General features: G+C 39.6%; 1 protein-coding gene across 2 annotated transcripts in view; it reads left to right on the plus strand.

The window, feature by feature from the left end:
• cc2d2a (coiled-coil and C2 domain containing 2A) overlaps nucleotides 1-14780 on the plus strand; it is a 39707-nt gene extending 24927 nt beyond the window's left edge. Inside the window, exons 27-41 of one of the 2 annotated variants that reach the window (XM_079588203.1) lie at nucleotides 1001-1168; nucleotides 1240-1345; nucleotides 4003-4112; nucleotides 6205-6301; nucleotides 6370-6468; nucleotides 7375-7551; nucleotides 7726-7740; nucleotides 9275-9478; nucleotides 9559-9648; nucleotides 11054-11167; nucleotides 11543-11677; nucleotides 12539-12661; nucleotides 12749-12807; nucleotides 13316-13493; nucleotides 13991-14780. In XM_079588203.1, the coding sequence (XP_079444329.1) occupies nucleotides 1001-1168; nucleotides 1240-1345; nucleotides 4003-4112; nucleotides 6205-6301; nucleotides 6370-6468; nucleotides 7375-7551; nucleotides 7726-7740; nucleotides 9275-9478; nucleotides 9559-9648; nucleotides 11054-11167; nucleotides 11543-11677; nucleotides 12539-12661; nucleotides 12749-12807; nucleotides 13316-13493; nucleotides 13991-14179 (1864 nt within the window). In that variant the 3' untranslated portion in view covers nucleotides 14180-14780. The remainder of the gene's footprint in view (nucleotides 1-1000; nucleotides 1169-1239; nucleotides 1346-4002; nucleotides 4113-6204; nucleotides 6302-6369; nucleotides 6469-7374; nucleotides 7552-7725; nucleotides 7741-9274; nucleotides 9479-9558; nucleotides 9649-11053; nucleotides 11168-11542; nucleotides 11678-12538; nucleotides 12662-12748; nucleotides 12808-13315; nucleotides 13494-13990) is intronic. The other variant, XM_079588204.1, reaches the window with a different exon arrangement.
• The last annotated feature ends 272 nt before the right edge of the window (nucleotides 14781-15052 follow it).

The following is a 15052-nucleotide window of genomic DNA, read 5'->3' on the forward strand; positions in this document are numbered from 1 at the left end:
AGGAACAGGCTGAAAGATAATCTTCTCTGCTTAAGCTTTCACAGTAACCGTGATATTCAGAACAACAGCATTATTGGGAGTATGATTTAGCTTTTATACAGCAGATCAATAAATGAAAACATTGACATTTTAGACTCAATATTGTCAGTTACTTTGGCTCTGCCAGCTAAAATAATTCACTAAACGAAGTCAGTGCGCAATCAACACACTATAGTGGTGATTCATTCCTGAAAAAAGTGTTTTTGAATGAATCAGTTAAGTAAATAATTCAATGACTCGCTTGTAAAGATAGTGGGTCTCATTCACCAATAATTACGTCGATTGTTTGTATTTTCAACCTTAAATTTAGCCTAATACACAATTCATGTGTATGCACAATTGCACATCAAAAATTATTTCTTAACCTCGTAATGTTAATGAATTTTGAATATTCTCAATGAGTGATCACGTGCCCCATGGTAGTAATTTGCATAAAACACACCCACATCATATCCATATTAGGGCTTTTCACAACATTTCCTTTATAGCTTTTTCTCACTCTCAGAAGCCATATGACGTTCTTAAAAAATGTAAGAAGTTAAGTCATGATTCTGTCTCCTGCAGAAAGAGTGACTGATAAATCTCCACCATTAATACACACTAATACACACTAACAGACTGACAGTCTATCAGGAACGTCCAAACACAGACAACTACAGTGATACAAACATTGAAGAAACTCTTTGTTGTTGGACTTGGAATGCCGCTCAACCAATCAAATTCAATAATATAACATTATAGAGTCAGACGTGAAATACTATTTTGTGTGTTCAACGTGAGCATCTGTTAGTAGATGTGTGTTTGTGGGTGTACAGGATAGAATTAGAGACTTAAAAAAAAACTGTATGTGAGGCTGATAAAGTCCTGTGTCTCAATGTGTATTGTTAACTGAAATCCCTCACTAATACCGCAGTGTGTTATGGGATATCTCCACACTGACTCTCAGCGGGTGCTTTTTCAGGGTGTTGGGCTGGAACCTGTTCAAACTGGCCGAGCCCAAGCGGCCCCTGAAGCCTCACAGGAAGGAGAGGAAGAAGGTGACCGCTCAAAACCTCTCAGATGGAGACATCAAACTCCTGGTCAACATCATCAGAGGATACGACATCCCTGTCCGCAGACTTCACACCAGGTACCTGTGCACCCCGATAAGAGGACACTAAATGACCGCTTTCTCTCATGTGTTGTTTGTTGTATTTTCAGCAAACCGCCTGTGTCGGCTAAGTCTGGACGATCATTCACAGAGCCGTTTGCAGCTCCTGTGTTGTCCCAGATAAACCAACAGGGCAGTGAGTGGCCCTTCGGACAGGTAACAGCATGACGGCATCACTGCATCAATCCTGTACCTTTACTTGTAATTATATTTAAAGGTGCAGAAAGCGATTTCTGAGAGACACTGTTTATCGTCACGAACTGCTCCGAGACATGAAGGTTGGGGATCCAAATGCAGTTTTATTGAAAGGTTTTTTTATTTTTTATTACCCCTTAAACCATGACTTCTTCTGGCAAGTTTTGTGGATAGAAATGGACATTTTGAGACATACAAATATGACATACCATCAACAGATTCAAGGCCTGATTGTTTGTTTTAAACCCAAATAAGTTTCTTTCTTCTGTTGAAAATAAAAGTTATTTGAAAGAATGTGGCTAACCAAACAGTTGATGTACCCCAGTGACTTCCATAGTATATCTTTTTTTCTACTATGGAAGTCAATGGGGACCAGCAACTATTTGGTTAGCCACATTCTTCAGAATATCTTCTTTTGTGTTCAGCACAAGAAATACATTAACCCTTTCACTCGTAAGTTTAAAATATTCTAACTGACCCCCCAGCGTGAGTTTTTCAAGGCGACCGTTATTTAGAACCTGTCACTTTATCGTTTCCATGGTGACGTGTCATTGCTTGTCACGTGACACAGCACAAACACAACACAGCGCTGAATGAATGATGATCTGCTTTTATGTAATTTTCTCTTTTTGATTCAAAATATTCAACAATATGTTATATATAGCATGAAACACGGATATTCCGATTGTCAAATATGTGCATGTGGATGTGTTTGGTTGTTTAAACACTTTTATAACGATCGCGTTAGTTGAGCAGTATGCGCGATGGGCGGCGCCATGTTAGTTTGTGCCACAGTTCAGAGAATTTACAACACGTCAATTCCTCCACTTCTCACGAAATACATGAAAGTAAGTGGCAGGTTAACTGGGAGAAGAATAGGGTAAAATGTAAACCTACTTACACATTGTGTATCTGATATGAATAAAACGTTTCGTCTTATTATAATGGAAAGGATTATTATTGCCGCTTCCATAGACATCTGTGTGTATTTTACAAACTCAAATTCAGTGGTTTGCTAGTACTTATGTAATTTTAAATGCCTGAAACCTAAAATAAACATTATGTGGTTGAAAACACTGAATAGTTGTGATATATGACAAGCGCGAGCACGTCCATCTCTGGCTCAGCGCCAGCCAACGCGCCAAAGCACATTTGAATTTAGCAGTTGATCACGTGATGCGCTGACCGTTCTAATCACACCGGTGTGATCGTACACTCCAGGGACCAGCCAAGACTGATCACACCGGTGTGATCGTACACTCCAGGGACCAGCCAAGACTGATCACACCGGTGTGATCGTACACTCCAGGGACCAGCCAAGACTGATCACACCGGTGTGATCGTACACTCCAGGGACCAGCCAAGACTGATCACACCGGTGTGATCGTACACTCCAGGGACCAGCCAAGACTGATCACACCGGTGTGATCGTACACTCCAGGGACCAGCCAAGACTGATCACACCGGTGTGATCGTACACTCCAGGGACCAGCCAAGACTGATCACACCGGTGTGATCGTACACTCCAGGGACCAGCCAAGACTGATCACACCGGTGTGATCGTACACTCCAGGGACCAGCCAAGACTGATCACACCGGTGTGATCGTACACTCCAGGGACCAGCCAAGACTGATCACACCGGTGTGATCGTACACTCCAGGGACCAGCCAAGACTGATCACACCGGTGTGATCGTACACTCCAGGGACCAGCCAAGACTGATCACACCGGTGTGATCGTACACTCCAGGGACCAGCCAAGACTGATCACACCGGTGTGATCGTACACTCCAGGGACCAGCCAAGACTGATCACACCGGTGTGATCGTACACTCCAGGGACCAGCCAAGACTGATCACACCGGTGTGATCGTACACTCCAGGGACCAGCCAAGACTGATCACAACGGTGTGATCGTACGTGCGAAAGGGTTAATACAGGTTTGGAACAACATTAGAGTGAGTAAATAATAACATCATTTATATTTTTGGGTGAACTATCACTTTAAGGACAAGCGGCAGCGTGTTTACTATTATATATATGGGTACTGTCTCTTTAAGACCTGCACGTGACGCGTCTAATATACACACATTTAACAAGCAGATTTTCTCTACATTTTCTGTTTTCTTTCACTTTAGACATGTCCAACTTTGCTTATGTAAACATTGTGTGTATTTGACAGTATTAGCGCAATAAGACTCGAAAGATAACTTATCCCAGTAACCAGGCGCTGTTTGACAGGCTTTTAGTGCATGTGCGCGTCGGGTGTTTGCACTCAGAAAAGCGTGTGAATGACGTTTAACCAGCAAAGCTTTAAATCACATGCAAATAATGAACTTTTGTGAACTGCAGTGTCCAGTTCCTCTGCGTTGACATTTGATGTGAATATACGTCGCAACGGTCACGTACAGTATGTTGAGACGGAGGCGTCTACTTTTACTGTTGTGCTTTTACAGTGTGTAAGTGAATGTCGTAATATTACTCATCATGCAGTCCAATCAAACAAACAAATCCAGAGAACATCAAAGAGATGTAGTTTGTGAGGGAGCACAGACATCTAGCAAATAATCACATTTTCAACAGCTTTTCTCAGAACTGTGTATTCATGCATGTGTTTTAGCCTCTGATCAGGCCGTTTGTGGAGGTGTCCTTCCAGCGTTCAGTGCTGCAGACGTCCGCCGCCGAGGGTCCTAACCCCTGCTGGAACGAGGAGATTGTTCTGCCGTTCAGGTCAGGCTTTGAGAGCCGGTGTAACATCACATCAGCATGCCACCATAGCTCTGTTCTTCAACCTAGTGAACGGCTTGCTGTCTGCATAGGCTGCTGTCTTCAACCTAGTGAACGGCTTGCTGTCTGCATAGGCTGCTGTTTTCTACCTAGTGAACGGCTTGCTGTCTGCATAGGCTGCTGTCTTCAACCTATTGAACGGCTTGCTGTCTGCATAGGCTGCTGTCTTCAACCTAGTGAACGGCTTGCTGTCTGCATAGGCTGCTGTCTTCAACCTAGTGAACGGCTTGCTGTCTGCATAGGCTGCTGTCTTCAACCTAGTGAACGGCTTGCTGTCTGCATAGGCTGCTGTCTTCTACCTAGTGAACGGCTTGCTGTCTACATAGGCTGCTGTCTTTAACCTAGTGAACGGCTTGCTGTCTGCATAGGCTGCTGTCTTCAACCTAGTGAACGGCTTGCTGTCTGCATAGGCTGCTGTCTTCAACCTAGTGAACGGCTTGCTGTCTGCATAGGCTGCTGTCTTCTACCTAGTGAACGGCTTGCTGTCTACATAGGCTGCTGTCTTTAACCTAGTGAACGGCTTGCTGTCTGCATAGGCTGCTGTCTTCAACCTAGTGAACGGCTTGCTGTCTGCATAGGCTGCTGTCTTCTACCTAGTGAACGGCTTGCTGTCTACATAGGCTGCTGTCTTTAACCTAGTGAACGGCTTGCTGTCTGCATAGGCTGCTGTCTTCAACCTAGTGAACGGCTTGCTGTCTGCATAGGCTGCTGTCTTCTACCTAGTGAACGGCTTGCTGTCTGCATAGGCTGCTGTCTTCAACCTAGTGAACGGCTTGCTGTCTGCATAGGCTGCTGTCTTCAACCTAGTGAACGGCTTGCTGTCTGCATAGGCTGCTGTCTTCAACCTAGTGAACGGCTTGCTGTCTGCATAGGCTGCTGTCTTCAACCTAGTGAACGGCTTGCTGTCTGCATAGGCTGCTGTCTTCAACCTAGTGAACGGCTTGCTGTCTGCATAGGCTGCTGTCTTCTAATCCCTCAACCGTGGCTCATTTGTCAGCGGCTCCAAGCAACACACGAATAGCATGTTGCTAAACTGATAACACATTACTCTAATAAGCATATAAATCCACAGCACATAGAACAAAATGGGGGTAAAATAGGCCTTTTTTTCTTGATATTCTTCAGTATCAAATTAAACATCATTTTTTTTAAATAAATGTACATTAATATTGATAATTTATCTTGAAAAATTACAGTTTCTTTATTTTGTTTCTTGATATTCTCCAGTATTGAATAAAGCACAAGTATTCAGTAGTGCATACAAAAAAAGTGCATCAGTAGTATCTATTATTTCTTGACAGATTTTATTTTATTAATATTGGCCGGTATTTAATGAAACAAACATATTTTCTAAAATAAATTTACAATAATAATATTTATTATTTCTTTGAGCAAAATTTATTTTTATTGATATTCTCCAGTATTGAATGAAGCATAAAGATAAAAAAAAAAAATACATTAATAAAATTTATAATTTCTTTGAACAAATTTTAATTAATATTCTCCAGTACTGAATGAAGCATAAATATTGGGGGAAAAAATAATAATATGTATTACTTCTTTGAACAAATTGTATTTTTATTGATATGCTCCAGTATTGAATGAAGCATAAAGGTTAAAAAAACACTTTAAGAATATTTATTATTTCTTTGAACACATTTATATTGATATTCTCCAGTACTAAATGAAGCATAAAGATTGGAAAAATATAAACATTTATTATTTCTTTAAACTAAATAAATTGTTTTAATTGATATTCCCCAGTATTGAATGAAGCATAAATATACATTTATGAAAATTTTCCATTTCTTCTGAGTTCTTTTTTTTCATTGTGCAATGATACAATTTGGCCAAAAATGAAGTGTGTTAGAAGGCCGCATAATGTCCCTTCATATTGGGAGTGCACCTATGATGCCGTAAAATGGTGGTTTGGCAGGCAGTTCACGAGGTTATTAGTCAGAAGTGTTATTTCCTCAGTTTTCACATAGAGCTGAAGTATTATCATGATGATCTTGTTTTGCTTGATCTCACTCAGTGCTCCAAACGGAGACTACAGCTCCACCAGCCTGCAGTCGGTCAGAGACGAGGTCTTCATCAACATCTTCGACGAGCTTCTCAGTGATGTGGTGGAGGTGAGAAACATCCAGATGTGTGTCGCGGTGATCTTCATGATGTGATACTGACATCTTAACTCCTTCAGGACGAGAGGGAGAGAGAAAACACCATTCACACCCGTATAGCGAGGCACTGGCTCGGCTCCATCAAGATTCCCTTCAGCACCATCTACCTGCAGTCTCGGGCAAGATGCTAAACGCTAATCCTTCATACCAACTCTGTGTCTCTGTCTTTCATTCAACCTTTCTTTCATTTCTGTTTGGGTGTGTTCACATGTGGCAGGTTTGGTTCAGTGAAAACAAACTCTGGTGCGATTGCTCTGTTAGTACAGTTCATTTGAATAAAAGCCTGTTCACTATAAAGATAACTATATTAGTGTCCAGCGGATGATATTGTTTTGTTTATTCTAAGCGCACACTCCAGTTTTGTTTTAAATGCCTGAGCTCTTTAAAGCAGGATGGATTCTGATTGGCTGTCAGTGGTTTTATCATTCATCAGCTGGAAAAAAATAATCGTTCTGAAAGTTATTCCAACCATATTGTTTCACTGCGCCACTATGGTTATAGTTGTTGTGTGGACTCAGCTTTTCTTTTATATTTAGATGTTTTTTAGAACTATATCTTTACAGTTATTGTCCTTGGTGTGAATGTGCCTTAAGTGTAAACCACGCACACCAAAAAAGTAGACCGAGATCCACTTCCAAGTGCATTCTGGTGCGGTTCGACTGTATATGAACCCAGCATAGACCAAAGACATCTAAACAAAACAAAAAAAGGATGTGATGTCAGAAGATGCAAATTTAGCCCAGAACACAGCATTGTTTTATATATTCGGTAAGTTCTGTTGGAAAATATACATCATAAAAGCTGTTCTTTATTTTATATGTTTAGGTTCGGTGTTTAAAATGACTAAGCAAGCCAGGACTAAATGTGTAATTTTCTTTTTTTTTTGTCTGCAAAGAGAACCGAACTACAAGTGCGAACACACCCTTAAATTTGATTGGCTATTTTATTTCCGTAAAGCTGAAAATATCCATGTTCGATTGATCGTGATCTTTTAGTTTTGTTTTATTTGTACGTTGCGAGTTTAGATTGACGGGACGTTTAAGGTGTCCACTCCTCCAGTGCTGCTGGGATACAGTAAGGAGAGAAGTCTGGGCAGTGAAGGGGGATACGACACCATCCGCAGCCTGAGCGAAGGCACCTTCCTCAGCCTCTTCATCACCATTGAGCCCCAGCTGGTGCCTGGAGACACCGTCAGAGAGAAGGTACAGGAGCCAAAGCTGACCGCGTCGTGTGCTATCTGATGAGCTTATGTATTTTAATTCTTATCTTCTTAACCAAAACGGCTTTTAAGAGAAAAGTATGATTTGTATCATTTTGTTCAGTATTCTCTCTCTCTCTCTCTCTGTTATTTTTTGTCTTTGGACTGCTTTTAATAGATGAAGGAAATAAAGGTAACAGATTTGGAGTCTTATATTCCAGATATCCTAGTTTTATGAAGGAATATTCTGGGATCAGTAGAAGTACAGCAATCTGAATTTATGTCAATTACCACAGGAAATATTTTCGACTTATCCCTCAATTACAGTAAAATACACACTTTTCTTGGAGTATGACCAACATATTTTAAAATGCTCTGTTAATATGGGATCAATGTTGTAACATTTATGAGTAGCCTTGTCTGTGTAAAGTTATAATGCCAGTAAACTGGGAGATTTTCACATGAAATGCACATGTCAGAAATCCACCCACAGGAACCCAGAACTGTAGCTCGCCTCTAAAAGTCCATTTAGAAACTTCACAGCTCATATAAATCACATTTGAAGGAGATACATTAATATAAGTGCTTTAACAAATACACAAGCCGCACATTTCTATTTGAAACATTTCAGAATATCTTAATTCGGTTGCCCCATAGACTTGTAAGTAAGTGCATTACACGATTTGTGTTCGTTTCACTAATGGAGAGATAAGTTGAAATGTTTTTCTGTCGTGAGCGACAGCATCTGTGAGCGTCATAGAGCTTTACTTGTACTACGTGTAGCTTTGCCCAGAACATCCCTGTAAGTGTTGTGTGTTAGTGGAGTTTTGTTTAGATCAGGAAGTGTAATATCTCTCCATGTCAAATTTACTTGTTTATACGTTACCAGTCAAAAGTTTGGGGTCAGTTTGATTTTTTATTTATTTTTTTCATAAGAAATGAATAGTTTAATTCAGCAGGGATGCCATAAAGTGATAGAAATCTTTTACATTATAAACATGTTTACTGTTTCAAATAAACACTGTTCTTTTCTAATCTTTCTATTCATCATAAAATAATGAAAAAATATACTATTTATATACTAATATAATATTTCCACACTAAAATGAAGCAGCACAGCTGTTTTTAACATAATGATAATAAGAAATGTTTATTGCGCAGGGTCATGTGACACTGAAGACTGGAGTAATGATGCTGAACATTCAGCTTTGATCGCAGGAATAAATTACATTTTACAATATTGAAACTAAGGATGCTTGTTTCCGTCACTGAATAAAAAAGGTAATCTTTTTATCTCATAATACATTTTACACGCAATTGTGTTATATAAAGTCGCAAATGCAAATTAATAAAGTCAGATTTGCGATATATAAACCTACAATTGCCAGACAGTCAGAATTGCGAGAAAAAGTGAGAACTGCGAGGAAAAATGTGGGAATTGTGAGACAAAAGTTGCAATTATCTTTTTTTATTCCACGGCGGAAACAAGCTTCCATAGAAAACAGTTATTTTTAATTGTAATAATATTTCACAGTATTACTGTTTTTACTGAATTTTTGATTGGTGAGCATAAAAGATTACTTTCAAACACATACAAAAAATCATACCGACCCCAAACGGTAGTGGATGTACTGTATCTAAGATTAGCAATGTCTACAATTAACATTTTGCTCAAATGAATGAATATAAGAGAAACCGCTGTGCTAGTGAGCTTTCCCTCCTCTCAGTTTGACAGTCAGGAGGTTGAGCGTTTGCTGATAGCGAGTGAAGTCTTTGAGAAGGAGGCAAGTCGGCATTTCCCCGACCGGCCCTGTCTCTCTACCGTCATCGACATCAACGGCAAAACCGTGTTCGTCACACGCTTCATACGACCTCTGAACCCCCCGCAGGAGCTGCTGGACGCTTTCCCCAACAGCCCTCAGGAGACCGCGGTCCGTACACACACACACACACACACACACGTCCTCCTCTGGTGTCTTTCTGTTCATCCTCCCGCTCTGTCTCTCCTCAGGAGTTAGTTGCACGATACGTGTCGCTCGTTCCCTCTCTTCCAGACAGCGTGTCGTTCGCAGGAGTCTGTGACTTATGGAGCACGTGCGACGTGAGGCGCTTCTCTCATCATTTGCTTCTGTTCTTTGAGTTTGTGTTATATATATATAGTCAAACCAAAATTTATTCAGACACCTTCAACATTTCTTACATTATCACAGTTTATTCGCTATAGTTTAAAAAATGGTAATGAAATATGAGAAGAACAGAGTTATCAGATCAGTGGATATTTCACTGGTTTTGTCCATCCTTCTGTTAGACGTTTCACACATGAATTATGATGAATATCTGTCAGCTGTTAAATTTAACTACACAATTAGATAATACCAGTTTAGCTCAACCAATTGACCCTTCGCAGGGAGCTTGATTGACAGGTGATCTGGCCAATCATACTTCGCCATCCGCCATTTTGTCGGACAAAGCGGTCTGGAGAGTTAGTAGATTAACATGAGAGGATTTGAACTTGAGAAGCGGAGTGTACTGACGCCTTTCCGCGGTTAAAACAACATTCCTTCTGATGTTCATACATGTTTATTTGATGCTATAAATGAACTAGAAGGAAGAGATGATCGGTTCACGAGCAGCTTTAACTGAGGCGACACAGCGATCTACTAGACACATTAAAGAGCCACAAAACGCTATTTATTGTTAAAATGAATTTTAAAAAATGACCAAATTTGAAAGGTGAGACTTTGTTTAATATCAAAAGTAACCGAAAAGTAACCTGGTGTGTGTCTGTCAGTGTGTTGTCAGTCTCCTCTCTGCTCCGCGATGTGTTTTTCACTGCGTGAGAACATGGTGTGTGTGAGAGCGGCGTAGCTTGTCGGACATAGCGACAGTAACTAAGGGGGGCGGGTCTTTCCGAACTTTCAATTACCAAGCAATGCTTCATTTTGTTCTGTGTTAAAACGTCGCATTAGCAATTAAAGAAAAAACACTTCAGCAAAACATGATCAGGTCAAAGTGTCTGAATAATTTTTGGTCCTAAATTTGTATAAATGTTACTAGTCCTGCAACCACTAGTAAAAAAAAATATCAAAAATGATATCTGGTGTCTGAATAATTTCTAATTTGAATATATATATATATATATTAGGACTGTCAAAAGATGAATCGCGATTAATCGCATCCAAAATAAAAGTTTTGTTTCCATAATATATTTGTGTGAACTGTGTATAATTATTTATATATATAAAAACACATACAATCATGTATATATTTAAGAAAAATTGGTTATATTTATATATAAAATATTTATATATAATATAAATAATATAAATTTATATACAGTATATAAATGCAATGTGTGTGTATTTATACATAATAATTCTACATAGTATACACACATATATTATGTAAACACAAACTTTTATTTTGGATGTGATTAATCACGATTAATCTTTTGACAGTCCTAATATATATATATATGCTCTATGTTTAATTTGTGCTGTTTTTAGCAATTCCTAACGCTGCTAGCTGGAGATGAGGAGGAGCATGCAGTTCTGCTCTGTAACTACTTCCTGTCAATGGGGAGACGGGCTTGGCTGATCATAGGATCCGCCATTCCTGAGGTGAGTCTCCGTCTCAGTCACGGGCCTCTCTGCTAATCGTGTTTGGCTAATTCACACAGGTCAAGTCCAGTCGTTTCAATAGCAATCCAAGCAATCAGGAAAGTCAGGTGAGGATGACAGATTTCCTCACTAGATTTCGCATCAGATTCAAGTTGGTCACGTGAATTCGCCACACTGACCAGCAGAAAGCTTGGTTTGAACCACAGTGACTTGTGTGCTTCATACGTCACTACGCTATTGACAGAAGACTTTTGCCCTCAAAATTAACAACTTGCTAATGTGGGATAATCCCATCTTTCTCATCTCTGTGTTCGTGAGACTGACTTCATGCATCAGTGGAGATGGACATGTTGTTTGATGGCTGTCATGTTTCAGGGCCCTACAGCGTACGTTCTGACGTATGAGCAGAACCGCTATCTGATCTGGAATCCCAGCACTGGGCAGCACTACGGACAGTACGACATATTCTGCCCCCTACAGACCATCGGCTGCCTGATCAACTCAGACAACGTTAGTGTAACCACATATACAACTCACATAACTGACTTAAAGGTAGGGTAGGTCAGAATTGTCTAAAAAAAACTTTTATTCAAATTTGTTTAAACTGTCTTTATATACCAATACATAATTCAAATGCAAGTACTCTGAAATAGAGAGTATACAAAACTGAGTGACTCTAGTGTATTTAATCTTCAATAAACACAGCTCATTAATTCCATTCACTCCCACCTAAAAACGGGTGCGCGACTGCGCGCACGTGGGCAGAGCCAGTAATAGCGGCGGTAGTCATGGCGACGGAGAGTGACAGTCGCGCAAGCCAATCACTTGTTTCGTCCCGGTAGGAATTAATGAGCTGTGTTTTTTGAAGATTAAATACACTATAGTCACTCAATTTTTATACTCGCTTTTTCAAAGTACTTACATTTTAATTATGTATTGGTATATAAAGACAGTTTAAGCCAATGTGAAAAAAAGTTCTTTAGACGATTCTTACCTACCCAACCTTTAAGCAGTGCAAAAATACATATTACAATCAATTTCAAATGCACTGCTGTTTAAAAGTTTGGAATAATTAAGATTTTGTATTGATTTTAAAAGTTGCTTCTGCTCACCAAGATGACACTTTAAAATATATATACACAGAAAAACAGTTATTTTAAATTGTAATAATATTTCTCAATATTTACTTTATTTTTGATCAAATAAATGCAGCCTTGGTGAGCAGAAGAGCCTCAAAAACTAAACAAATATTTAAAAACGTTTGACCTGTTTGCTGCACTGAAGTTGATTCCAGTGTGTTTTGGCTTTTATTTTATATGATGTGGTCAAATAGTGTATGATTATTTGTACATTTGTGCCCATGTGTCTCAGGTGTGGTTTAATATCCAGCCGTACGCTGCACCCGTGAGAATGAGTTTTGATGTCTCTAAGCCAAAGCTCTGGAAACCGTTTTTCTCACGATCGTTCCCTGACCCCGGCCTCTCTAGTGTGCAGGTGAGGACGGCTCCACCAATCACAGGCCTCCATTTAACAGGGTCACAAATTGTGTTGTCAGAATTGATTTTGAGTGATGTTTTTCAGCCGGAGGCACTAGTGTACCGACGCACGGACAAAGCAGCTGCCGTGGAGTTACAAGACAGGTTAGTAGTAAAAGTCTTGTTTAGACACGCACCAGTTCAGGGGTGTGAACACTTATGCGGCCACCATATCAGTATCAGCCGATGTTCATTTTTAATGTTTTCGTTATTGGCCCTATAAGAAAATTTGACCGATATATTAAAGCCGATAAATAATGGTGCAACATAAGTCTGTCATATCGGCTACATAAAAAAAACATCCTTATAATTGTGTGTTTGGGACATGAATTTGAAGGGTAAGACTTTTGTTTTTGTAATCAGGCTCTCAAAAATGATATCAAAATTTGGATTTGGATTTAGATTTATCGGCCAATATATTGGTTATTGTCTTTCAAATATAAAGAATTATCGGTATTGGCCAAACCTGTCATATCTGGGCTAATTTTTTTACATCACAATAATCAACTGTTTTAACAGGGCGGTGTAGACTTCTCACATCCACTGTAGGTACACGTATTTTAGGGCATGTTATGAAATATTCATATGCAGTAATCATGCTCCCGTGATGTAGGATAGAGAAGGTTTTGAGGGAGAAGATCATGGACTGGCGCCCCCGTCACCCCACTCGCTGGAACCGCTACTGCATCTCTACGCTACGCCAGTTCCTGCCAAAGTTAGAGCTGAGCGGAGGACGAGAGGTGGCTGAGGAACATCGCCTCGAGCTGCAAAGCCTTCTGGGAGAATACACGGTGAGTGCTCTGCTAGTAATGACGCTGTTAAATGTTCCCTGGTTTTGTGTTTCTTGTTGTACTGTTTGGACTTTTATTTTGAAGTGTATTTTCTGTTCCCAGTGTTCACGTCCTCTGTTTAGTTCCTGGTATACTTTGTTTCTATAGTTACCCTTGTTTGTTGTTGCCATAGTGATTGATTACCCTCACCTGTTGCTAGTTAGCCTCTCGTTATCCGGTGTATTTGTTTCCCTTGTTCAGTGTCTGCTGTTGTTGTCCTCTGTGGATGTATCGTGTGCGTCGTTGTCCCTATTTTTGGATTTACTCTGTTTTTGTCTACTTCTCCCTGTCCCGTGCATGGATTTACTCTTGTTTTGTTTGTGTAAATAATGTTTATTTTCCAATCCTGATCTCCGTCTCTCTGAAACACCCAAATGCCAGCTCATTTAGCTAACACTGTTCTCAGATCAGTATAAGGCTACTGTATTTAATCATACATGTTAATTGTTCTGTTTCAGATATCTGGGTTTCCCCTGCACCTTCCTTTCTCAGAGATTCGGCCAATCATTGAAGCCGTTCACAGCACAGGGGTTCATAAGGCGGAAGCGCCAAACGTGGAGTTTGCCCTGGCGGTCCACGTGCACCCGTACCCCGGTAACGTGCTCTCCGTTTGGGTCTACATCGCCTCCCTGCTCACTGCACAATAGATCTCAGCAGAGCAGTCATATAAAGACTTCTAGATATGCTGTATATGAAATCAATGTCATACATGTCTGATTTTGTAGTGCTCCTGTGCCCCTGCCAGTGTGTTTTAACACTACATCTACTAATACTAGTTCTCTTATTTATTCTTAAAGAAACTCAGTCTATGATGTTATTTATATGTGATTTTAAAACTGTTGTACATTTTTATTCTGTACGTGCTTGTACTGAACCGATTTGTATGACATTTTTTTAGACCATTTTTTATTACATTAGATTGCTAAGTTTGAACTTTTTTTTTTTCTAGTATCGTTCTTTTAGGGCGAATCTCACAAAACCCACCAAGAACATGTCTAGGTCACATTGCACTTTCATGAAAATAATGTTTTTATTTTCTTTTGATAATGAGGTAAAATATCTTAAAATATACCTAATGTGTTCTTTACAGTTGAATACTTTATTCCTTTATAGATATTTTAGTATTTGAATTGTACTGGTTCAAGCTGAGGTAAGCACAAACTGAACTGAATCGGTTGAGTTGATTGTTGAGTTGAAAATGCACATTATGCAATATTTGTGCTACAGAATAAAACGGTGCAGATGCTTTTAACTGTTCTCTGCTTTGCATGTGAAGTTGTAAATCTTTGAGAGACTCTTTAGTTCTACAGAGAGATGTTATCACTGTGTGTGACTGATGTATTGCTCTGCCTCAGACAGACAGAAACGGATCTATCTGATCTGTCTGCTGTTATCAGCTCTGGTTGGTTGGAACTTGTTGGGTCTTGACGGTTTTTTTTGTTTGTTTTTTTAGTATCAGTTTGTTGATTTCAGACAGATGTCCTCTCACTGTCATGTAAGCTAATCAAACTTTGTGAACT

Source organism: Phoxinus phoxinus (assembly GCF_949152265.1).
Source record: "Phoxinus phoxinus genome assembly, chromosome: 18".
Classification (NCBI taxonomy): Eukaryota; Metazoa; Chordata; class Actinopteri; order Cypriniformes; family Leuciscidae; genus Phoxinus; species Phoxinus phoxinus.